At 44.6% G+C, this 23,677-nt stretch overlaps 1 protein-coding gene across 1 annotated transcript; it reads left to right on the top strand.

Annotated features, from left to right (window-relative positions):
- On the top strand, positions 1-8,801 carry ZBTB2 (zinc finger and BTB domain containing 2). Its single transcript, XM_062488867.1, has 4 exons — positions 1-112; positions 1,265-1,388; positions 3,790-3,973; positions 5,968-8,801. Exons 3-4 carry the CDS (start codon positions 3,801-3,803, stop codon positions 7,328-7,330), a joined length of 1,536 nt encoding a protein of 511 aa, XP_062344851.1. The 5' UTR covers positions 1-112; positions 1,265-1,388; positions 3,790-3,800; the 3' UTR covers positions 7,331-8,801.
- Positions 8,802-23,677: the final 14,876 nt, after the last annotated feature.

The following is a 23,677-nucleotide window of genomic DNA, read 5'->3' as shown; positions in this document are numbered from 1 at the left end:
GAAAAGCCGCCGCCGCCGCCGCCGCCGCGCTGACTCCGTTGTTGCTGCTGCCGGGCGCGGAGACGGCGGCGGCCTCCGCGCGGCGCCACCCGGCGGCCCTCACGCCCCCCAGGTGAGCGAGCACCGGCCGCGCCGAGCCCGCCCCGCGGGGCAGCCCGGCCCCGCCGCCCGCACGTGCGCCCGGCCCCGTCGCGCCGGCCGCGGCCCGGGCTGAGGCGGCGGCGGGGGTGCGGCGGGGCCTGCTCGGCCCTACCTCCGCATTGTGTGCGCGGGGCGCCCCGGTCCCCGCCGGGTCCGAGCGGGCCGAGGGGGCGCGGGGCGAGAGGTGGAACTGCCCGGTGAATCCCCTCCGGGCCGGGCCGGACCGGGCCGAGCCGGGCGGCTCCATCCGGGACACGGTACGGGGGGTGGGGGGGATGGGTGCGCACCGAGGGGAGGGCCGGGCCGAGCCGGAGGGGAGTGGGTGGGTAGCGGTGAGGGAGGGAGGAAGGGGGGGGCCGGTGCCGCCCGGCACGGGGCTCGGCTCGGCTCGGCCGGTTGAGACCCGCGCTCCCTCCTCCCTCCCGCCCCCTTCGGCGGCGGCGGTGGCGGCGGCAGCAGCAGCGGCGGCGGCGGGATCCGGCGCGCGCGGGGCGGGGCGGCCCCGCCTGTCCCCCGTCCCCCCCCCGGCGGGTTGGGATGGGCCGGCCCTGGCGGCGACGGCGGCTCTTCCCGTCTCGCGCGCCCTGGCGGCTCCGCTCGCGCTGCGTCTCGCGCGCCGTCTCCGTCCCGTCCGTGCGCGCGTGGCGTGCGCGGGGGAGGGGGGAGGGGGGCGGGCGGGGCCAGCGGGAGGAGGAAGGGGCGGGGCGCAGCCAGTGAGAGCGGCGCGCGGCCGCCCGGCCTTCCGCCTCGGCGGCCAATGGGAGCGCGCCGCCGTCCGCTCCCGCACTGGGGCCGAGCGTGCTCCGGGCATGGAGCGGGCGCGCGGCCGGACACGCCCCCGGCCCGGGCGAGGCGGGAGCGCCCCGGGAGCGGGAGGGCGGGAAGCGGCGCGCGGGGGCACACCGCGGGTCCCCGCCCGGCGTGAGGGCGAAGGCCGAGCGGGCGGGCGACGCCGCTGCGGGAGGTGCGGCGCGTCTACGAGCGGCCGGGGGCGGGCCGGTGCCCTCTGCCGTCGGAGCGGGAGCAGCGCCGCGGGCTCGGTGCCCGAGATGCGGGGGCAGAGCGGGAAGCGCCGTGCCCGAGTGGTTGCCCGTGCTCCGCGGGCTCCCGCATCGTGTTCCAGGCGCTTCCCCGATGCTCTCCTGGGATTGTGCCGCCCCCTTTTCCCTGCCGGGTGACCGAGGCGAGCGCCCTTCCCGATCGGGCTCGCCCCCGCGTGGCTTCTCCCCCAGCGCAGAACAGATTAGGTAATTTCCAATTCCGCGGCGGGGCCGGGCCGGGCCAAGGAAGGACTGCCCCCACGGGGTTTCAGGGCACGACAAGTGTTTCACACGCTTGTTGAAGCGGTCAGCGCTGAAATACGGCCTTGCCGGCGTTAATCACCATTTTATTTAGCTAAGGGTAAAATTCCTGAGCACACGCGTACCTATAATGTACGAAGTGCTTTCCTCGTTCTTTTCATCTGCCCTGTCATTTCCTCAGAGTGTAATTGCTATAGTGCTTTTAGCTAGAGCGTTTAAATATCACCCAGATTCATGCAAAATACAATGTTGTGCACATATATCTTTTTTTAAAAGATCAATTCGGGTCTCTGAGGAAGGGCTTGCTGTTTGGGGTAAGAGTGAAGCTTCAAACTAAACACACTTATGACAGTAATAACTAGAAAGAATGCTGTTCTGGCTTTGAGTGCCCTCACGTCAGTTGTTTGCTCTGCTTGGCAAGTTTTGTTATCCACGTGCAAACCAGACTGAATTAAAAAATGTAGAACACATTAATGATCTAAATTTAAGGGGGAAAAAAATCTAGTGTGTTTTCTATAAGATCACCTGCATGAAGCATCTTGCAGGATTAAGTAACACCAAGCATGATTTTTGTTCCTGCTGACAGCAAGTATTCCCTCTTGTGGAAAGAGGGAGAGAATCTTAGCATATTGTATGTACAAATTTAGTTACCCGAACATTAGTTTAGGGAGGAGAATATATTATAGAATACCTAAAGAGAGCTGAAACCTAACTTCTTTTTCTCTGATTAACAGTAAGAAAATAATCAGCTGTATCTTACAGTGTATTTCTTTCTTTGTCTTTACACCCCTGTCTCCAATGAGTTCTGATCTCATGTGAATGTAAAGGAATGCATTTGGTCAGCCTGGTTATTGCTTTAAATACAAGGGAATTCTTCCCTGTCCAGCAAGTAGAAATACTTGCTTCTCCAGTGACTAAACATACTGGCATATGTGGAATACATTTCTGTTCTCTTTCCCAAAAAGCCATGGTCTTACTGTATAAAAGAAACTAGCTTTTTGTACCTGAGTTAAAATTTTGATAACTTGCTGTTAAGTTTAGAGGGGAAAACACCCAAGACTTGTTTATAAGCCTTTTGGTCCACTTCTAGTTTCACCTTCTCTTTCTGTTCTCTTCTGTTCTGGGCATTACATGGACAGGAATTCTGTTGGCTTCTCTTGCTGTTTTATATGTGTATGTGCAGATTTACATTGCTTTCATACTTTATTTTTTTCCCCAAAGCTCTATTTACTTTGATTAAGTTTGTTATACCCTATGTTAAACCCTAAATCCATCCATCCAGCCAGCCAGCCAGCCAGCCAGCCATCCAACCGTGGGTAACTGTCCTAATGTGTTTTCCTGTCTAGTTTTCCCCCCCCAAAGTTACCAATTTTTGCTTTCAAGACTGCCCTTGAATCTTTGAGAGAAAGCTCCTAGGTAGTTCTTTGTGGGCAGCCTCCAGCAGCTGATACAGGGAGGTGCCCAGGAGGGTGAGAAGCTGTGGAAGCCCTGGCCTAGGGTCAGTGCCACATTTCACTGTTCATTATCCTACCTGGTGCTGATGGCCAGCCATGGACAGAGCTGCACCTCTCACCCTTTGAGTTTCTTGATTGGCTAGGCAGGCATGAGGCATTCTTTAAAATGCTCTTGTGACGGATCTCAGTAAATAAATCAGCAGTTATCAGGTGGAAAGATTGGCTGCTCCTGTATTGATAGTCCAGAGAGCTTGCCAATGCCTAGAATGAATTCACTGTTTAAGTGTCTGGTATTTCCCAGGAGAGGGCATAACTATCATAAATGTTTGGTTATTTAATGCAGGGCTTGGATTCAGCTGGATGGACCCATAACTTTTAGGTGAAAGATACACAGAGACACTGAAAATCCAGGTTACAAGTATCTAACTTGTCTTTTATTGGGTTATGTCACTCCCATCCGTGTAGGTAAGAGGGACTGACATCAGGAAGGAAATTCAGTTTTCCTATTTGAGCAGACAAGTGGCAACCAAAACACTTTCTTTTTCCCACTCTGTATGTGTTTTTACTAATTGTAAATATATCTTCCTCTTCCTAGCTATTTATATTTCTGTATCCAAATGCCCACACCATGCCTTTTCAGAACACTTTGGTCCTGATTCTCCTTTGCTCTTTAAACCTTGGCAAATCACTCACACCTTTGTGAATCACATTGCCCGTCATGAAAGAGAAATCCTTGCCTATGTGTAAGGTATCTTCTATACAATAATTTGGGATTAAGATGTGTTACTAAAGTATGGCATCTGGATATTGTAGAAAATATCTGTTAAGAGACAGCTACTGTTGCATCTGTGCATCTACTGTTAAGTTTTACATGTAAGTAATTTGCTTTTCAGAGTGTAAAAAAATGGATTTGGCCAACCATGGACTTATTCTGCTGCAGCAGCTAAATGCTCAGAGAGAGTTTGGTTTCCTGTGTGACTGCACAGTTGCCATTGGGGATGTCTACTTCAAGGCACACAAATCTGTCCTCGCTTCTTTCTCCAACTACTTCAAGATGTTGTTTGTTCATCAAACCAGGTAACTCCAAAAAGGTTTACCATTTAAATGTTGTTCAGTTAACTAAGCTAAGGAAGTCTAACAGCAGAAATTCTTTTTGCTTCTTGTTACAACATAAAGAGCGTGGAATCCAGTCTTAACTGCAAACTAGAACCTCACTTAAAAACATATTTAAGTTCAACTGTGATTCTTTAACAGTAATTTTATCATTTAGCACAAGTTCTTTATCCTTAAAAAGCCTAGAAAATCGAATTTTTACAGCTGAATATTTCAAGGATCCTGTCTTCTCTCCTGCACTTTCCTTCCCCCCACTCACTATCCTCTACTCTGTCTTGACACTGTTCTTGGCATTTGTGTAATGTTATATGCGATCCAATGAGTACTTGCTAGAAGGTTTTGAAAAATAAACTTACAAAAGAGGTGTATGTGTTTCATTTCTTTGCAGTTTATTGTCAGTTAAATAATAGTTAAATAATACTATGTAATGGTGGAAAATAAGGGGTTTTGTGGTACTTTTCTGTGGGTTTTGAGTTTTGTTTTGTTTTTTTTTTTTAATTTTTGTACCACTGGCTTACATTGAATGGATTGAAAAGATTACCAAAGTGTAAGATCACTTATAAGATTTTTTTTGGTCTTTTTCTAAAATACTTGAACTTACTCAGAAAGTTTATGTTAAGTTATGCACACTTAACTCTTTGGCTAAGTGCTCTTAGCCAGAAGTTAAATGCTGGGCCAGAAGTGCATTTCCACTTCTGAAACAGAATTGCAAGCAGATGTTATCAGTCTTGATGCTCCATCAAGAGCACACAGTCATCTTCAGAAGACAGCATTGCAAAGTTTACTTTTGAGTCATATGTCTGAATTCAGAGGCAGTCACAAAGAGACCTTAAGAAGGGTGCACCTCAAGAAATGGAAGAATTGGTTGTAATTTCCTCCTCAGCTTGGTAACCTACTGTATTTAGAGCATTCAGACCGCAGCACACAATCATGTCCATTTCTGAATTTCTGTGGTTTATTTTTGTTTGTTTTTAATAGAGGAGCTACAAATGCTTATGAAAAATAATTAGAATCTCAGTTCCCCTCCTGTTAGCTAACTGACCTCACAAAGATGTTCCCTGTTTTCTTTCTTCTTTCATGAACCTTGCCTTACTTTCTGCACAGAGATGCAGCTTTAGCTAGAGCAGTGGTAGCTGTCTCAGTCCAGAGCATCAAAAAGGTTGATGCATAGGGCACACTCTGAGCTGAGGGTGATGTTGGTTTCAGTCCTGTTGGGCTGAAGAGGGCATCACAGCCGAAGCATTTCCCTTTGAGTGCTCTAATCAAGGGACTGCTAGGCTGACCAGGCGGTCCACTGGTGCTACTGTTTCTCCCTCCCTATTCAAGGAAAAGAGCTGCTGTTGTAAGGAACCTGGACTCCACAGGTTACAACTGTTGCATCAGATCCCTCGGGGGAGTCATACCCCATCCTGCATGGTATCTGGATCGTAATGCACTTGGGACAGCGCGATACCACACATTTGCAGAACTGTAGCTGTAAACCCTAGTAGGACATAGAAGCCCAGCAGGCAAAGTGCCAGATGAATTTTAGGTGTTTTCAGGGCTAAATACTGAGAAGAGTTTATTGGACTGTGAATTTAGAGTCCTGTGCTAGCAGGTTTTAATTTAGCTACAGATGTGTTTGAATCAAGCCAAGAAAAGGAGGAAAATGTCTTTGCAGTTTACAAAATATATTAATACGTGACAACAGATTTGCAATATAACAGCAGTTTAAAATGGTATAGTTTGCAATGGGACAGCTTTGCTTTCAAGCCAGTTACTTCACTGAGGAAAGAAGTAATCTTTCAAGTAGCTCCTAAGGTTAGCTCTTTTACAGTAAAGCATTTACCTTAATATTTATTGCAGATTCTGTCTTTCGAATTTAAGTAGAAACCTCCTATTTTTATCAAGGCTTGAATAACCTAGAACCAGAAAAAAATATTTTTATGTCTTACTTACAATTTTGTTTCACCTTTCAGTGAATGTGTCCGTTTGAAAGCAACCGACATACAGCCAGATATCTTCAGCTATCTCTTGCATTTGATGTACACTGGGAAGATGGCACCACAACTCATTGACCCAGTTCGACTAGAACAGGGAATAAAGTTTCTGCATGCATATCCGCTAATTCAAGAGGCCAGCCTTGCAAGTCAGGGAACTTTTTCTCACCCGGATCAAGTCTTTCCATTAGCATCTTCATTATATGGCATTCAGATTGCAGATCACCAGATAAGACATCCCACTAAGGTTACTTCAGCGACTGACAAACTTGGGCGAGAACCACGGCCTCAGACATCACGGATGAGCCAAGAGCAGGCTTCTGAAGGCTCACAACTCTCGCAGTTGGGTGCAAATCTGCCACAAGTAACCCGGACAAATATGTCTGCTTCTGACCCACTGCCATCTTCTCTGTCTCCAGAATTGGTGTCTGCTGCTGGTAATAATTCACCTTCAGGAGAAGAGGCCAATATGGAAGCCTCTTCTTCAGATGAACAGCCTGCCTCTCTCACGATAGCACATGTCAAGCCAAGCATTATGAAAAGGAACGGAAGCTTCCCAAAATACTATGCCTGTCACCTCTGTGGTCGCCGGTTCAACCTGCGCAGCAGTTTGCGGGAGCACCTGCAGATCCACACAGGAGTTCCCTTCACATCAAGCCAGCAGGGAGAAAGTAATATCTCTTTATCTCTCTGTAACAGCACAGCTGATAAAGATGCCGTGGAAGTGCCTGAAGCGGGGATGATTAGTGACAGCGAGCTGCAGCAGATCTCAGACTCCCCAATAATTGATGGGCAGCAGCAGTCAGAGACACCTCCCCCCTCCGATATCGCAGACATTGACAACCTGGAGCAGGCAGATCAAGAGAGGGAGGTAAAGAGACGGAAATACGAATGTTCCATCTGTGGTCGCAAATTTATTCAGAAAAGCCACTGGAGGGAGCACATGTACATTCACACAGGCAAGCCCTTCAAGTGCAGCACTTGTGACAAAAGCTTTTGTAGGGCTAACCAGGCTGCCAGACACGTGTGCCTAAACCAGAGCATGGACACATACACGATGGTGGATAAGCAGACTCTGGAGCTCTGTACTTTTGAGGAAGGCAGTCAAATGGACAACATGTTAGTACAGACCAACAAGCCCTACAAATGTAACTTGTGTGACAAAACTTTTTCAACACCCAATGAAGTAGTCAAACATTCGTGCCAAAATCAAAACTCTGTCTTTACGCTAGAAGAAGATCGCTCCATTCTGTTAGGTGGTGGGGACACAGAAGCCACAGAGACTGATAACGCAGTGTTAGCCTCCATCAAAAAGGAGCAGGAAGCAGTGTTGTTAGACTGAATGTGAAACCTATATCGATTTTTTTAAGTTGCTTTACTCATTTTTTATTAATTCAATTTTTTCTTCCCCCTACCTCTTACCTCACCCCTGCCATCTTCTCCAGCAACCTCCTTCCCACCCTTTGTCTTCAGCAACTAGAACTGTACTGGCACATTAGGAAATTGGACTTTACCTCTCCCACCAAAACAAACAAAAAGCTCTTGCATCAAACCACAACAAAATTGATTTTAATACAAAGGAACATGTGAAAAAACAATCCAGCTAACTATGTTGATAGTATTAGTTATTCCAAATTTAGTAGATTTTAAACAAAATTTGGATTGCTTAAAAGTGTATTTAGATACAATGATGAGTGTAATGAGAAACAGAGTATCAGTTTGGTAAGCAAAGGTTATATGTATTTTAGTTTCCCTGGTAGAAGGCATTTTGAGATCTGGCAGATTAAGCACCGTGCTCTTTACAAGTCCGCATGCAAGTTAAGGTTATGACCTAAGCCCTCAGAATTTTTCTCAAGGAATGCAGAAATCTCTGTTCATTGAGTTAAAAGAGTTGAGGGTGTTGGTTTGTTTTTTTAGGCTTATGTTTTCCTTCAAGTATGCCTTTGGGTATCTGTTTCAGTCAAGCAAAGTCGTTACTTAGTCAATTTTTGACTTAAGTAGCTGTAATAGTAATGTGATGGCAATCTTTATATATATATACTGTACATGTATGAAGATTTATATATATATAAAGTGTCTGTGTGTATATTTGGTACAGGTAAATAAATGCACACATCCTATCCTTTTTAAGTAACTGGCCGTCTACTCTCAGATTCAGCCTGGAATGTCTTTTGGTTGTTTGACAAAGCTAGCTATTACACAGGTTGCTTTTAACCAAATTTAAAATTGTCCTGAGCTGTGTGCATTTTTATTGACCTGTTGAAGAGAAGCCAATAGGTAAGTGTTGTCACCCAAGCTACCAAGGAAACTAGAGAAGTGGCATACTGGTGAGCACTGCACCATCATTAGTGCAGCACATGTGTGTGTTGTTAGCTATATAGAGGTTTGAGTCATTCTGGATGAAAGGAGAGAGAAAAGCTTTATTCCCTTACTCAGGCAAGGAATGTCTGTGATTTCATTTGGTCTAATGGCATGAGTTAAGAGGGAGGAAAAGCGGTGTTCTAGCAACAGGGGATCATGGTTGTTTTAAAATGAATCTGTAGTGCTGGCTGGGAATTTCTGCTCTGTGAGAGTCCTGTTATTTTGAAAGGCAAGACAAAGCCTGCAAAAACTGAAAGGGTGAATTCTGTAGTTTTAGTTACTGCTGATGGTAGTACTGTATCTTTGTGTTAAAAATCAAGTTGTTGATTTTTATTATTTTATATAGATGCCCAGATTTTTTGCTGGTTTTAGCCTAAAAACCTAAACTGACAGCAGCAGTGAAGCCCACTGAGCAATTACTGGGCCAACAGAAGATGTAAGTGGACAGAAAAAGGGCCCCATCATAAATGGAGACAGTGTGTGTTTGGGGGGAGGGGTGGGAGAGGGCAAGTCACAAACCACAGCTCTTCTCTGTGTATACGTTTAAAATGATTATCATCTTTTTGTGTATAGTTAAGTTCTCAGATTTGTAAGTTTTTATACATCATTTCATTGAATAAAAACTGAATTAAATGGGATATGATTGATTGAATTGAAGGTGCAAGGTTGTTGGTGTTCGGTCTTCCTGGATGAGCTCTTGCTGAATCAGTTTAAAAGCCAAGCAATGTATTCTGTTTATCAGACTAAAACATCCATCACACAGGTCAACAATGAGGTTATTGAAACTTAAGGTGGATTTAGCGCAAAAAGTCTCTACGTACTAGATTTTTTCCCAGTTTATTATAATGTGACCATTGTAAAGTTTATTGTAAATTATAATGATTTTATCTCTCTTGTATTAGAGTAATAGGTTTAAAATCGATTGACTTCAAAGTATAGAAGTCTTCTGAGGTAAAAAAAAACCCATCTTACAGAATTTAGTGATGCCCATTTTAAAACTTCTTTAGGATCTTCATCTACCAGTATAATTTCCTTAAATGTGGGTTTTATTTCATCTTCCTTAGTCCAAAATGTTCTCAGAGTAGAAAAAAAAAGCATAAACCTCTCCTAGTTCAGGGTAATGTCAGCTTTTGAGGTATCTGTGGTTTAGGGTATAGTCACAATTTTATTTCCAAAAATGACTGAAGCTGCTAAAGATGCTACCACCTCAGATGTTACTTACTACTTTTTTTTTTTTTTTAACTTTTTATTTTTTAGTTCCAGAGTTCCAGTTCTGCTCTGGGGCAAAGTACAACAGTTCAGCTCAACTCCCCAGGTGCCTGATTGTGTCAGGGTGCATATGGACACACCATTTACTGTGAGGCATTATTCCTGCTCTCACCTCTCCTTCCCCACTATTTGGACATCATGTGGTTTGCTAAGTTACATGTTGAATGGGCTCAATTGAAAGACAGAGTCTTCAAAAATGCTATTTTGCTGTCAAACCTGTTCCCTATTTTAGCTCTGCAGAAGGTTTTTGAACAACTCACAGATTGTGCAAGACAGAGATGAGGCGGGAAGAGCCTTACTGAAGCCAGTGTTGCTACTGGCAACATCCAGGATGTAGAAGATGGGAAGTGGTGACTCCCACTCGGGCAGGTTGCTCCTCTGGAGGGCAGTGTGGCCTTGCAGGCTGGTGTGCTGTCCAGCAAGAAGGAGCAGGGTAGAACAGGGAACAAGCAGCCATGGAAGGAGTTGGTTATGATGGTCCTGCTTCTACAAGGAACGTGAAATTGCAGGCTCAGAAGAGATACTTTCACCTGTTAATATTTATTCTTATGAAATAACACTGTCGGGTAAAGAGAAAAAAAATACAATAAAAAGACTGTTTTAATATGTGTTGAACTATGATACTGGTTTCTTTTAAATACCTTTTATTGTCTGATGCTCCATCGGATGTTTAAGTCATTTCTTTTCAATTTCATGAGCAGTTTTGTTCCTTTACAACAAATTAGAAAGAGTGTATTCTAGTTATTAACAGCTGCTTCCAGAGTTTGGGAGATTGCAGCACAAATGTGGTTTTGTTCAGGCTTCTTTGTTTAAACTCTTTGAGTTATTATTAGTTAGAAATAACTCCAGGGTTTAGTTTTCAGTGTTTGACTTGGAGATTTATGGCTGAGTTGCTCATTGCTCATTCAGACTGTTCACCTGCTGAAGTTGTGAATTTTCTACCAAATGAAAGCAGGCATCTTGGCAAGAACTGCTGAGAAGTGGGTGAAAAATCTGCTATCATTCAAGGCTGTGGGCTGGAACTTAAGCCCCATGTTTTTCCGAAGGAGTATCTTCAAAGTTAATTTCCTAGGCATGTGACTTAGTATCTCTGCCTTGACTTCAGAAGTACCAAATACCTATAAATGTCTCTGCTCCAACAGAGGATTATCACTTCTGAAAGTGGTTTGCAGTCCGTTGCAGTCAGTATTTTTGTATCAGACCATCACTGGTCTGATATACACTCTGCTTCAGCAGTGGGAGAATTTATCAGAAGATGCTTGTGTTACAAACATTGAATACTTAAAATTGCGTTCCTGTTTACACTGCAGAGCCTTCAGTTGCTGTCTTGATGTTTAGAAAATCTGGCTGGTTCTTCAGCTCCAAATCCCATAAAATAATAGTCTCAGTCACAAAAAGTTGTCAGTTTCAAGAGGAAAAAAAAAACCTAAATTGATTTCATTCTGTTTAAATAATTTCTTTGGCATTGCAACATCTTCTACATTAATTAAAGGAGGCCTGGTTAGACTTAAGCAGGTGCTATGGTACCTGGCGGTATCACAGTCTCTCAGTGTTTCCCAATCTGCTTAACAGGAGGATTACCTTGTTTGGGTATTTTGCCTTTCTGGAGAGTAATATCATTCTTTAGATATCCTTGTCCCAAGCACTTAAAGATCAAACCGATTCATTCTTAACCAAGTTAAAGTAATTTTCCTTGATTGTATTTCCATACCTTTTAATCTTAAGAAGTAAACGTATATAAGGGAAGTTAATTTTGGAGTTCTCTCACTGATTCTCTTATTTATTGCTTCCCTAAAGTCAACAAGTGTTTTAAGATACTTCATAGTTGTGAATGATTAGGAGTAATTGGGTAACTTAAAAAAAATAAAATGTAGAACCGATTAGATTCCTACTTCAGCACTGCAAATGTTACACTGTTAATTACAGCAGCATGCTTTGGTTAATGAAATCTAGGTGACAGACTACCAGTGCTGATGGAGGCTGGCTGTTCAAATAGCCCAGCTGTTACTCTACCTGAGAAAGAGTGTTTCCATTTCTACAGCTCTTGTTTTGGCCACTTGTTTTTGTTTGTAAAAATGCCCATTGTCACTGGATAATGAAATCCCACTCATACCAAAAGAAGAACAAAACAGAAAGAAGCAAGAAATCTTTTGCAACGCCATTAATGTGTACTTGCCAAATTATCTGTGATCAGCTCTATAAATAAGAGAAATGCACTGTCCTTAAAAAAGGGCTTCTATCAAGCCTGCCATTAAGAAGGACATATTTAGATGAAATTTAGCCAAAACCACATAACATATTTCCTCTGCAGCACAGCACTCGTGCTGTGATGTTGGTGCATCCATGGTTTTGAACAGGTCACATGTGCCAAGATGCAAGAGCTCAGTGTGGCATTGGAGCAGCTGTCAGTGACTGCTGTTGTTCCTTGAGGTGCCAATGTTTTAGCCCTTGTGCCAAAGGAGCTGCCAGCAGGACTTCCTTATATTCAGTCCATACCTATTGCCTTGGCCAAAATGGAATCCTTGGTGGAACCTTAGGAAATCTGCTCAGGGAGGAGAGAAGCAGAGCCACAAAATGAAAGTTAACCCAAGTGTTCACTTACTGAAATGCTCTGTGGAGTGTGGAGGAGGTACCCAGCACTCCAGCATGCCTCAGCACAGATCCATAGCCTCTATCCAGTCTGCTGACTGTGTCAGGACTCATTTTGAAACAGCTTATACACTTTCTAAGGGAGCTTCCTGATAAATCCACTGGTTTTTTTCTATCCTTAATCTCTTAACCATATGATTAAAGCATTTTCTATTTTGTTACTACTGTACTGCACAATTCCAGTTTCAGCAGTGAATTATTTTATATATTGCCATTGTTTATTTGGGTCTCTCAAATTCACAGAGCAAGGTACTCTGTCAATCGAGCTTTATTTCATGAGCTTATTAGGTAAAAATCAAACCAGGATTCAATACACTTTTAACAAATTAGTTTGATCTTTCAATGTGTTGCTTCAACAATTCACACCTTCATTTAACTCAGAAGCTGACTGAAGCACAGGCTTATGAGCAGGAGAGTTGCCTGGCTGAGGGTGAAGGTGATATCTTTCTTTTGCATCACTCTGCAGATGTCCCCTCCATCACCCCAGGAAGCAGGAGAGCCTCAGCAGCCCAGTTTCTGCTGGATCTGCTGCCAAAGGCTTTTGGGGTAAGCCAGTGTATTCCTGCCTCCCAGTTCCGAAGCCCACTTTTCCTGTGGCTCCCTCTGAAGACTTTCAGGCTCATCAGAAGCTGCCAAGCAGCCACTTCTGCAAGGCTGCAGGCACACTGGTCACAGCCTCTCTGTTGGTGTTACCCTGGCCAGCATGAACTTCCCATCCCAGCAGGAACAGGCCTTTCCAAGTGTCCTATAAAAGGGTGAAGTCTGGAAAATGTGGAAGGTCAGGTCCTTCCACCCCAGCAGCAGTGCTTGAAGGATGCAAAGGGAAATAGTCACTCAAAGCATTTGGTTGGCAGCTGATGAGGAAAGTGATGGCTTATTGTCAAGCCAGCGCCATTCCAGCTGCTGGTACACAGTTGTCCACGGACAGACATATACACAGTTTATAGAGTAATAATTGTTCAATAGTAATGATCTTATTCTTTGATACGATTGCATTCTTACACAGAACTCATTTTTTTTTCATCTCATTTTGAGGCACCCTTGCAATACTGATAACAGAGTGGTACTCAGAACGGGGCCCAGAACAAGTCCTGATTTGTGCACAAGAACTGAAAAAGAACATTTGTAGAAACTTCATCCTTGTTCATTGAGTTTATTAATGTTCAAAATTTTCATGCCCTTTTTAATAAAACTGTAGTATGATATTCATTTTTTAAAAACCATACTAGAGGCATGACTTGAGGGATGTGTTGCTGTGCATCACACTCTTGCCATATAAGAAATGTCTCAGAGCAAATGGCCACAATGTCACCAGTTTTTTCTATTTACTGCAAGTGAAGCAAAAGCAAAAGTCAGCAGAAGGAATTAGCTAAAATATGGATCACCTTTCATCTGTGTGCAGAGTTATGCCACAGAGTGGAAGCTAACATGTGGTGAAATAGCAGCTCAAACTGAATGGGGAGAGTCTGAAAGAATTGAGCAGCTACTCAGGAAGCAGCCACTTAAACTGTGAAGCTGTGATCATGCCTGTAAGGACACCACCTTTCCTGTTTTGGGGTGAGATTTGGGTTGGGTTTTTTTGTTTGTTTGTGTTGCTTTGGGATGTTTTACATTATATTAACTATTTCCTCTTAGAAGAGTGGTACACTTGTCCTAGGGAATGGGAGCACTACCTTCAGTTCTCATTATCTCAAGGGTCATAAATGTCTTAGCTTGGAATCTGCATCTGTCTTAAAGGAGAAGAGCATACTAGGAGTTTGGAAATTATGGGTGTATTAATGTTTTTTCTGCCTTTTCCCCACTGTAGATAGATCCTCTTTCTCCTAAAGGGGATGTTCTGTGCTCTAAAAAGAAGTTGACCAACAGAAATTAAAAGTCATCAATTCCTGTATTCTTGGTAGACCCATGAGAAAGTCATCCAGTGTTGCAATGTCATAGAAAACATTTCCCTGCTTCTGATAGTAATGGAAGGGAGTGTGAGCCGATGGTTTACTCTACATCTGGCCATGCTGGTGGACTCCCTCAGCGTGCTTACAGGAGCTCAGGTTTTGTATGGTGAGAGGAAAAAGTGCAGCTGCTGCTGCCAAGAGGATTTATTTGCTCTGTCATGCAGCTGCCAGCAGCGGTACACCCTTGCAGAGCCACACCTCCATGGTGATTCTTACATGAGGAATGAGCGCATCTATTTCCTATTGCTGTCAAGGAATGTGAGTAACATGGCTCTGAGAGCTGGGAGACAGAGATACAATGACAGTGGCACTTAGCACTGATGTCTCTGCCACTGAGCATAACCAGGGTTTCCAAAGTAGTAACACTCCAGGCTTCAAGAGCTGAACTGCTCTGCCTGGAGTGAAGCAGGCAGTTTTGCAGAAGTGTCAGTTTGCAAAGTGCTATAGACAAGGGCAGGTCCTCAGTCAGTGTTTAAAACCTACCAGCTGGGTAGCAAAATTCTTTTCCCATGTCTGATTCGACCAAGAAGATGCATTTCTTGGTATTGTCTTGCAGCAAGAAATGTATTAAGATTGTATGAGTGAGTTGCTCCAGCTCTCAGAAACCCAAAGGAGGTCCCAGGGAATTCAAGCACCTGCTGAAGCTGTGGTTTTGTGGTTTTCTGGCTGTGCCAGAAATGGCACTGCCTCTGACAGGTGGCAAAGTCACTCACTGCCGCAGCCATGCTGGGCCTGTCAAGAAGGCCATAACTCCAGCACTCTCAGACCAGTTCATATCCTGGGCATGCTCCCCCTCAGCTCCTCGTGCTCCTCCTCACCAGCAGAGCAAGGGAAACTGGAATGTCCTTGACTTGGGGTAAGAGCTATGCAGCAGCAACTACATCATCACTGTGTTACCAACATTATTCTCACACTGAGCATGAACACATGGCACTGGACCAGCTGCTAGGGAGGCAATTAACTCTATCCCAGCAAGAGCCTGGATTCAAGGATTAGGGTAAGGATTGGGAGAGAAACAGAGTGGTAACCTCTCGCCAGAATGGGGCTGCAGAAGAGCTGCCAAAGGAAGGGGGAGGCTGTAGAAAGTCAATGTAAAAACTGGTGAGGAGTGCAGCCACGGGACACTTCCTGTTCAGCTGGAATGACATCAAACAAGTATTTCAACCACTGCAACCACTGAACTCGGTGAACTCCGTTCACTCTTCCCTTCTCACTCAGTCTTCCCTAATTTCAGCTTCAGTATTCCCTTTCACTTGAGTGCGTGTGCAGGACATGCCCCTGTTTCTGTTTCTGTCCCTGTCTCATGATAAGAAAAGGGAGAAGGAGGCAGAGGAATCCTTGATGTCCTCCATGAGGGGAGTGGGTTGAGGGGAGTGGGTTCCATGATCTTGGCTCTGTTGTGCAGACCTTGGCATGGAGCACACATGTAGCTACAATGAACACTAGAAGCATTGCTTTTTATGACCGTGACAAAAAGGTGAGGTCTGCAAAGAGTAACTGTCAGCATCCCTGAATTAAGCCACATGGATAAAGCTCCTGACTCTGCCACAGACTTTCTAGTTGCTCTCTAAGACTGGCATCTCTCCAAATGGGGCAGGGATGCCCAGTGTATCTGACAGAAAGAAGAGAATTATGGAAGTTTCATTAAAGACAACTTACTCTCTCAAGATTATCTTATTTTCCCAAGCAGTTCTTAGAGATGGAGATACATAGGTCTCAGTTAAGCAAACGTCAAAAATGGTCTAGAGAGAGGCTACACCTACCATCTTTTCTGACACAGATTTCACTGACATGTAAAAAGCTTTGGAAGTGGGGCAGTCCATGCTTACCACAGAAATAAACACTCATGCTCTTCACTTTTCAAAAGGCTTTATTAGAGGGGAAGTGCACTTGCCTTCATGATGATCCCACTGCCCAGCTTCATGACCTTCCTCTAAAGTAATGATCTCTGGCTTCCTATTCAAAATTATTTTATAGCAATATTGTTACATATGACTGCATTCTGATATTCTATTTGTAACCCAAAGTGACTTGATGTTGTATGGGTTCAGGCAGTCACTCTTGCTCTAGTCCCCAGCCATATCCCTTCTTTCCCACCTGGATGTACAGTGAGAGGGGCCACGTTGGGCAGATGAGTTCCAGTGACTGAAACACATTTATGGTTTTCTTTAACAGTTTTAGGGCCTTCTTATGTTGTGGGGTCCATTACCAGATTATATTTTTCTTTAGTAAATTATGGAGTAGTCAGATTATTTTACTTAATCCTGGAATATGCCCCTCCAAGATCCATAACAACAAGAGAGATACATAACAAAGAGTTACATGTCTCTGGCACAGCACATAACTAATTTCTCATTCTGAGGCAGGGATAAGCTTTGGATTTCTTGTACCACCTGTTTTTCTCCCACCTGTCCATCTGAGTCTCTAAAGATGAATTTGTTCCTTTTCTGCTGGTATTTCTAGCCCATCTGACTGTGGTTGTGCTGTCACAAGTGTCCATAGTCTTCACAGGTTTTGTGAAGTAGCCTCCTCCATCGCTGATGCACTGCCTTACAGTGACCTCTTGTGGAAATTTTAACATTTCCAGCTATTCAGGCAACGTCGCATGAGCTACACATATGCTAGGACTACGATTTAAGGTTTGGAATGGACAAGTAAATGTATAATGAAGTCCCTGACAGATGAAAGCAAACCTCATCTGATCTGCCCCTGGTGCTGGGGTCATGAAAAACATTTCTTTCACGTTGATAGTTGTCATCTATCATTAAGAGGACTGACTGCATCAGCTATACGGGGAACAGACGCAGTGAGTGGTTTGGGAGCAGCTGTCAGGCCTCCATAATCTGCTGTTTGTTGCTATTTGCCACGTGGGTGCCTAAGAGACCACATCCCTAAAACCCTCTGCCTTGCCCATTACTTTTTTTGAAGTTGTACTTTGTTACCACCATCCCTGGGTATGGATCCCAGAGGATTATTTGGAAGAGAGAAACTCAGCTAATTGATGCAAAGCAGGTGTTGTCTGTACATTTAACTGACAGAGTTTGCTCTTTGTCTAAGTGCATTTTCCACTACCACTTATACTCAAGTGGTGCTTCTCTATTTCCCCATTCTGCTTTCTCTTTTTCATGTAGAGACAGCCTAGCTCTTTTGCTTTTCAATTACCTTTCTTTACATTGAGGTTCTCCTCTGGTTTTTATTATTTGTGGTCTGTACTGGGTGTATCTGCAAACAGGCTGAAGAACCTCTTGGAAGGCACTGCCACTTAACCTTGGCTAATGACTCCAGTGCTCGGCTCAGCTTCCTTTGCATCACACTGCAGGCGTCCCCTCCATCACCCCAGGAAGCAGGAGAGCCTCAGCAGCCCAGTTTCTGCTGGATCTGCTGCCAAAGGCTATTGGGGTAAGCTGGTGTGACCCTGCCTCCCAGCACAGAAGCCCGGTCTACACCTCTCCTGTGGCTTGCAGCTCACTCTGAAGACTTTCAGGCTCCAAATACAGCAGCGATCTAGAGCAGAGCTTGCCTTTTCCCTTCAGAGCCCACTAAAGCAGCTCATCATTTCACACATGTGTTTTGTGCACATACATCACTAATGCAAGCTAACACTCGGTCCTGCTTTTTACTCTTTAACAGCTGCCCGAGCTGGATGGAATTCCAGCTAGCTGAGAAGACAACAGCTAGAAGTCTCTGCCTCTGCCACATCAATTTCTCCACCTTTGGGGGTGTTATGAAACAGGAGATAGGGTTCTACGCGCGTTGAAGGCGCCGCCCGGGTCGATTTTTCCTTTTGGTCTGTTTTTGGGAGAATCCCCATTCCTTGCTGGCGGGCAGGCAGCGGCGGTGTGTGTGCATGGACAGCACTAGATGGTGCCGTCACTCCAGCGCAGCCTCCGCAGGCACAGCCCTGCGCGCCCCAGAGAGCATCCATCCATCCATCCATCCATCCATCCATCCATCCATCCATCCATCCATCCATCCATCCATCCATCCATCCACCCACCCACCCCCAGCAGCATCCCCGCACCCGCGGCTGCGCTGCCAAGCCGAAGAAAGCGGCGGGAGCGACTCCGGCAGCGCTGTCCCGCAGCGGGCTTGTCCCGGAGAGCAGAGCCCTCCCTTCTCTGAGGCACCAAGTGCCGAGGCTGGCGGGGACAGGTACGCCAGGGAAAGCATGCCCCCAGAGGATATTCTGTGTCCCCCACGCAGCAGCAGCGCTGCCAGGAGGGACCCGTGAGCTGCTAAGCAGCTGGCAGAGAAATCCAGCGCAGCGGAAAGACCGGCACGTCCCTGCACACCGTGTTCCAGCTGCGCCAGGGAAGTGCGAGGCCAAGGGGAAGCGATTGTTTGAGCTTCAGCGCAGCTGCTGAAGTTCCCTGTCGCCGGGTCCAGAGAGGGGACAGAGCCTGAGCACGTCCTTGCCAGAGGGAGGGTGCACGTATGCACCCACGTGTGTGTGCACACACCAAGTACACAAATGTCCATCTGCTCCTCCAGCCCTTAGGAAGGGATGAAAAATAGGAATTCTCCGGTTATCACCAGTAATACTCCTTCTGTTTGGTCTTCCTCCTCTCTGCTTGAAAAGAAGAGTATCTTCTCACTTTAGGGACACTCTGTTCTCATTGTTTGGTTACATTTTGAGACCACAACAGAATTAGAAAGAGCTGCAGATTTTTCCCCGGAACATTCAAACAGTCTAACCTCAGCACTGCTCACTTGACAGGCTATTTTAGGCTCCTCTAAGTTGAGGAATCATTAATATTTCAGTCTAGTCCATTTAAAATTCAAACATAACCTTCTAAACTTTGGTCTTCGTGCTATATTTAGAGTAGGGGCGAGGTTTTGGTGTTTTGGTGTTTCCCTTTAGAAAATAGGTAATGAGCAGGAAAACTGAGCTTTACACTTCAAAGATCATTATTAGTCAACCATACACTTTCATGTTGTTGCTAGCCAAGTTTTTAAAGCCCTCTTACCTGTCTTTCCTCTTGCAGTAAGGAAAGCACTAGCTTCACATTATCTTTGGTTCATTAGTGTTATTTTAAAGCTATGATCTTATCTTTAAAGTTAAGATACTTTCACTTCAAATGTTCACATGTATGTATGAACATATCCTTTAAAGAGCATTTCATCCTTGAGAAGCCACAGTGGCCCTATTATCTGCATTCCTGCAAACAGGTCACAAATTCATGTTCTATAAAAGCACTCATTGTTTTTCAACTCATTTACATTTTTTTCTGGATTTGCAGATTGTGGAGCCTCTCTGCTATTTTTTTTTTTTTTTCCAAATGCCAAGTTTGTCATAATAAACATTCTGTTTTCAGTAGCAGCAATCCTACATCACTTGATGCATGTTTGTCTCTGCTCCTGCAGTCTCCAGCTGTGCTCTTCTGCTTCCCTGCTTGTTGTCAGTGCCACCCACTATTTTCCTGCTAATTTTACTTTTTCTCTCAATGGGAAAAATTAATCATTACCTCTCCTAGTTTACAATTTCAAAATTCGAGTTGTTTTTTTTTTTTTTTTTTTTTTGTGAAGTACCAAGGTTCCTGGTTTCTATTGTATAATACAGAAGTATAGCATGTTGCTTCGTCATAGCACATCATCACCATGTTCCTGTACATTAGTCAAAACTAAACGTAGGATTTGGAGAAGTTTTAAGCCAAATCATCTAATCTGCTTAGATTGAAAGGTCTGATGCCACCTGAATGATCCAAGCTCTCAATTGGAAAGAGAACACAAATTGTGATGCCTCTTCTATTGGAAAATAAATAACTAATAACAGGAACACCCAGAGCCTTGGGACACATTTACAAATATTTACAGAAAGAAGTATTGTATCCATTCTCTTCATGAGCAACTATTGCCTATGAGTGAAAGAAAACAAAATACCAATTTCAACATAGTCAATATACTGTAACGATTAATATGAGCCCATAATGAAATGAGCCTTCCTCTACCTACTGGTGCCAATAATGGCTCAAGGGGTTTGCCTGTTTGGAATTTTTAAATTGAATATGCTTTTGTATGACGAACTGTAAGCAATATGCCCAGCCTTTGCCACATCATTCATACTGATGCAGGCTTCCCCCTTGCATCTGAGAGGCATTAACTGGCTCTACTGTGGGGAGGAGAGAGGATGTATAAACTGGAATCCAATTGCAGGATCAAGACAGATTATGCAAAAATCCAATGAAAGCATTTCCCCAGCAGGGAGACTTATGCCAAAGAAAATAATGCTATTTTCAAGATTATTCAGCAAATAGTCTAGTTTAGAAGAGTTCTTGTTAGCTCCAGAATAATGGACAGGTTGTATTTGTCCTTGTAATTCTTAATCATGCTCATGAATTGATAGTGAAAATATTATCTGGGAGATTAAAAAATAAATGTAATTGGGCTAAAATAACTTCATCTGAATAAATAATGTTTTCCCCTTGCCCTATCTTCACCTAACAGACTTTCCTTGGAGCTGTAACCTCCCAGCCTCCTCTACATTAGTGAGCCAGTCTTGAAAACTTTACTCCTTTTCGGCCCTGGGCATGCACTACACTCAAACATTACTTGAGCATCACATCTCTCTGCCTTACTGTTACCCTCATGGCTATCCTGGAATGCTGAAAGGGAGACATGTTAGTACAGGGGGCTGTGTGTCAGGATTCCTGCTTCATACAGCTGCTTTTATGGGAAATTACAGGCACCACTGACTATCATGCTGCCTCTGGGACTCGCCTTATGACAATTTCCCAGAAATGCATTTGAAAGTTCGCAAGGAACCTGTTTACAAAGCACAGACAGCTAGCTCAGTCAAGAGAGAGGAGAGAATAGTACTGCAAGGCTGAGGGGACACAGGAGAGCCCCCCAGGGGAACAGTTGCACTGGGGAGAAGGCAGGGATTGTTCCCAGGCTGCTGCCTGAAGGTTTCCTGGGATGTCTGCCTTCCAGGACAACAACTGGCTTGCAAATGCCTTGCAGCATTCCACAATTCCCTCTTGTCTCACTGTTTAGAAAAAAGGCATTGTGTTGGTTATCTTTCGCAGTCTGGTGCCCTTGCAGGAGGTACAGAGGCCTATCTGTAGAACAGATTTTGAGGACAGGGTCAGGCTGACATAGAGACCATCCCCAGGGCATAGCTCCTGTGCCGTATCAGACTTCTGCTCCCCTCATATCATCACTCCTCACCCTGCCCATTGCAGGGGTTTTGGGATCAGATGGTTTTCATGGTTCCATCCATCCCAAATCATTCTGTGATTATACATAGCCTTTTCAATATCCTCTGGAAGTGGATGTCATTTTCAAGGGGAAAAAGAGATGCTTCCTAAACCTGTTCTTTCTGTTTTAAGGGGGTGATACTATTTTTTCAAGAGGATATTGAAGCAGAAGAGACACGTGCCTTTACCGGACCCGTATCCCGAATTCTTACTTTTATAAAGACTGCATGTAGTGCCCAACTAGAGATGACACCAGCCCTACACCAGGTGTTAGCATTGTGGTGGCTGTTTCCACTTTGTTAGTAGTATCTCAAAACACTCACAGAGCCAAGTCACCCTCCTTTATCACAGCATTTATCCCCCTGACGAATTAGAACTTCAAACCCTATGCTGCCAATTCCACTGTCCTTCTCCTCCACACTGCTCCTCATTCCAAGCCACATCCTTCTTTCTGAGGCCATCAGCCTCCTCAGGCCTGCTCCCTTCCCATGTGGCAGCTGCAAATGACAAACATCCAGCGTTCAGCATCCAAACACGAACATCTCAGGAATCCTCTCTGCTTTTGGAAAGCCTCCTACCCATCCCCAAGCACTTGCTGTATCCAAGCTGTGCAGGTTCCACAACGAGCACAGCTGCCTCCCATATGCTCTGGATTGCATGGGAAAGCCAGACCCACTTCCATAGCCTGAGCTAACAGGCAGGATACTTGAGCTGCTGCCAATAAAACAGCCCTACAAGAGGAAACAGCAGACAAACTTCCTCGCGATGCAAGAGTCTTAGGATTCCGTGACTCCAATCTCTAGTTAGATGCCTGTTCAGGGATTTCACTAACCAGTGAAAATGCACAAATCTTGCAAACGGGACAGCAGAGGCTGTGTACATCTGGAGCACAACATCCGGCAGGAGATGCTGGTTCAGTCCGTACCTCCAGGTGCCAAAGGTGGATAGTGAGTGAGACCAGTCCCCTGCAGTGTGAGCCCCGACACCATGCCAAACAAGACGAGGGAGAGCCTGCATGTGGTGTTCCCATATCCCTGCACTTGCTGCAACCAGTCCAGCCAAGTATTTGCAGATACTGGATTTAGAATTTCAGCAGAGGATGGGAAGGCACCCATTACTACAAAACAGGTTCAGGTGTGAATCTATCTTGAGATACAAACACTGCTCATGACCCTCAGCCACAGAACATGAACAGCTGGAAAAATTTCATGTCTGAAGTCCAAGGTCTGCTAACATAAATAATCAGTACACCCGGATTCCTGATGCCATGAGTATACCTTCGCTAAGCAGAAGTGGGGGAGCCTAGAAGATACCAGTTATGGGCCTAAGACCCTTAACCTTCTAATCTATAACACAAGTTTTGCGGACATTTATGCTGTTGCTTTGTTGGATTTTTCTATACTTCAGTCACACCAGGAAGGCATATGATACACTGACTTTTCATTCTGGCTCACTGAAAACTGTTTTCTATCTTGAATTTAATAAAAGTATTTCAGTCTTCTGGAGTACCCTATTCTCACTTCTTCTGAAATATACATTATTGAAATTTAGAGGCAAATCATAGTTTAATTCTGTAATTAGCTTCTTTAATTCACATCAAAACCTGAACATGAATTCTTAGGAGCAAATCTAACTCCATGTAGATGAAACAACCGTCAGAAAATAATTTACACCAAGCAAGGTGAAAAAAAAACCCACCACATACACAGGTTAGAACAAATTTGTAGTTGCATTTTATTTAATCAATGAAAATCTACCTTAAAAACACAAAATCAAATTTGGTAACCCAATACATTGGATTAGAGAAAGCTTCAAGCTTTTAAGCACAAGCCAGAAGTCACAGTTTCAAGGAGTTTCAGAGGCCAAAGCAATGCACTGGAACAAAGTAGGATCTTTTTGTGGAGACAGGGTCCCTGCACCATTAGCGTGGTTTTTGGTGCAGCAGGTGTTTTAGCTATCAGTTATAAAAAGAAGCTTTTGTATTTCTTTTATAGTTAGGTTTGCTGCATTGCTTACCGAGGCCCTGGATTAATGGAGAAAACAGGCAAGTTAAAAGCCCTTGCCTGCCCAATTACTACCAACAGACAATTTACATTGTGGTAAAGCTAGCTTTATTTAAATGAGGTTCAGACAAGAAGTAACTTTACATATTATTAACAGCTTTGGAGCTACAAACGTTCAGGATTACACAGGTCATGCTTTTGTTATTTTACCTGCTGCAGTTATTGCAATATGGCTTAAGGTACATAGGTATACAATTTGTAC

This window comes from Cinclus cinclus, chromosome 3 (assembly GCF_963662255.1).
Source record: "Cinclus cinclus chromosome 3, bCinCin1.1, whole genome shotgun sequence".
In the NCBI taxonomy this organism is placed as follows: Eukaryota; Metazoa; Chordata; class Aves; order Passeriformes; family Cinclidae; genus Cinclus; species Cinclus cinclus.
Note: the sequence above shows the minus strand (reverse complement) of the source record. Positions and strands in the feature narration are given on the sequence as shown.

What these genes read in the sequence shown, in the direction of transcription:
- ZBTB2 (XM_062488867.1), top strand. Translation starts at nt 3,801, where the DNA reads ATGGATTTGGCCAACCATGGACTTATTCTGCTGCAGCAGCTAAATGCT. An exon ending in TTGTTTGTTCATCAAACCAG is followed by an intron (nt 3,974 to 5,967) that starts GTAACTCCAAAA and finishes TTCACCTTTCAG; the next exon opens with TGAATGTGTCCGTTTGAAAG.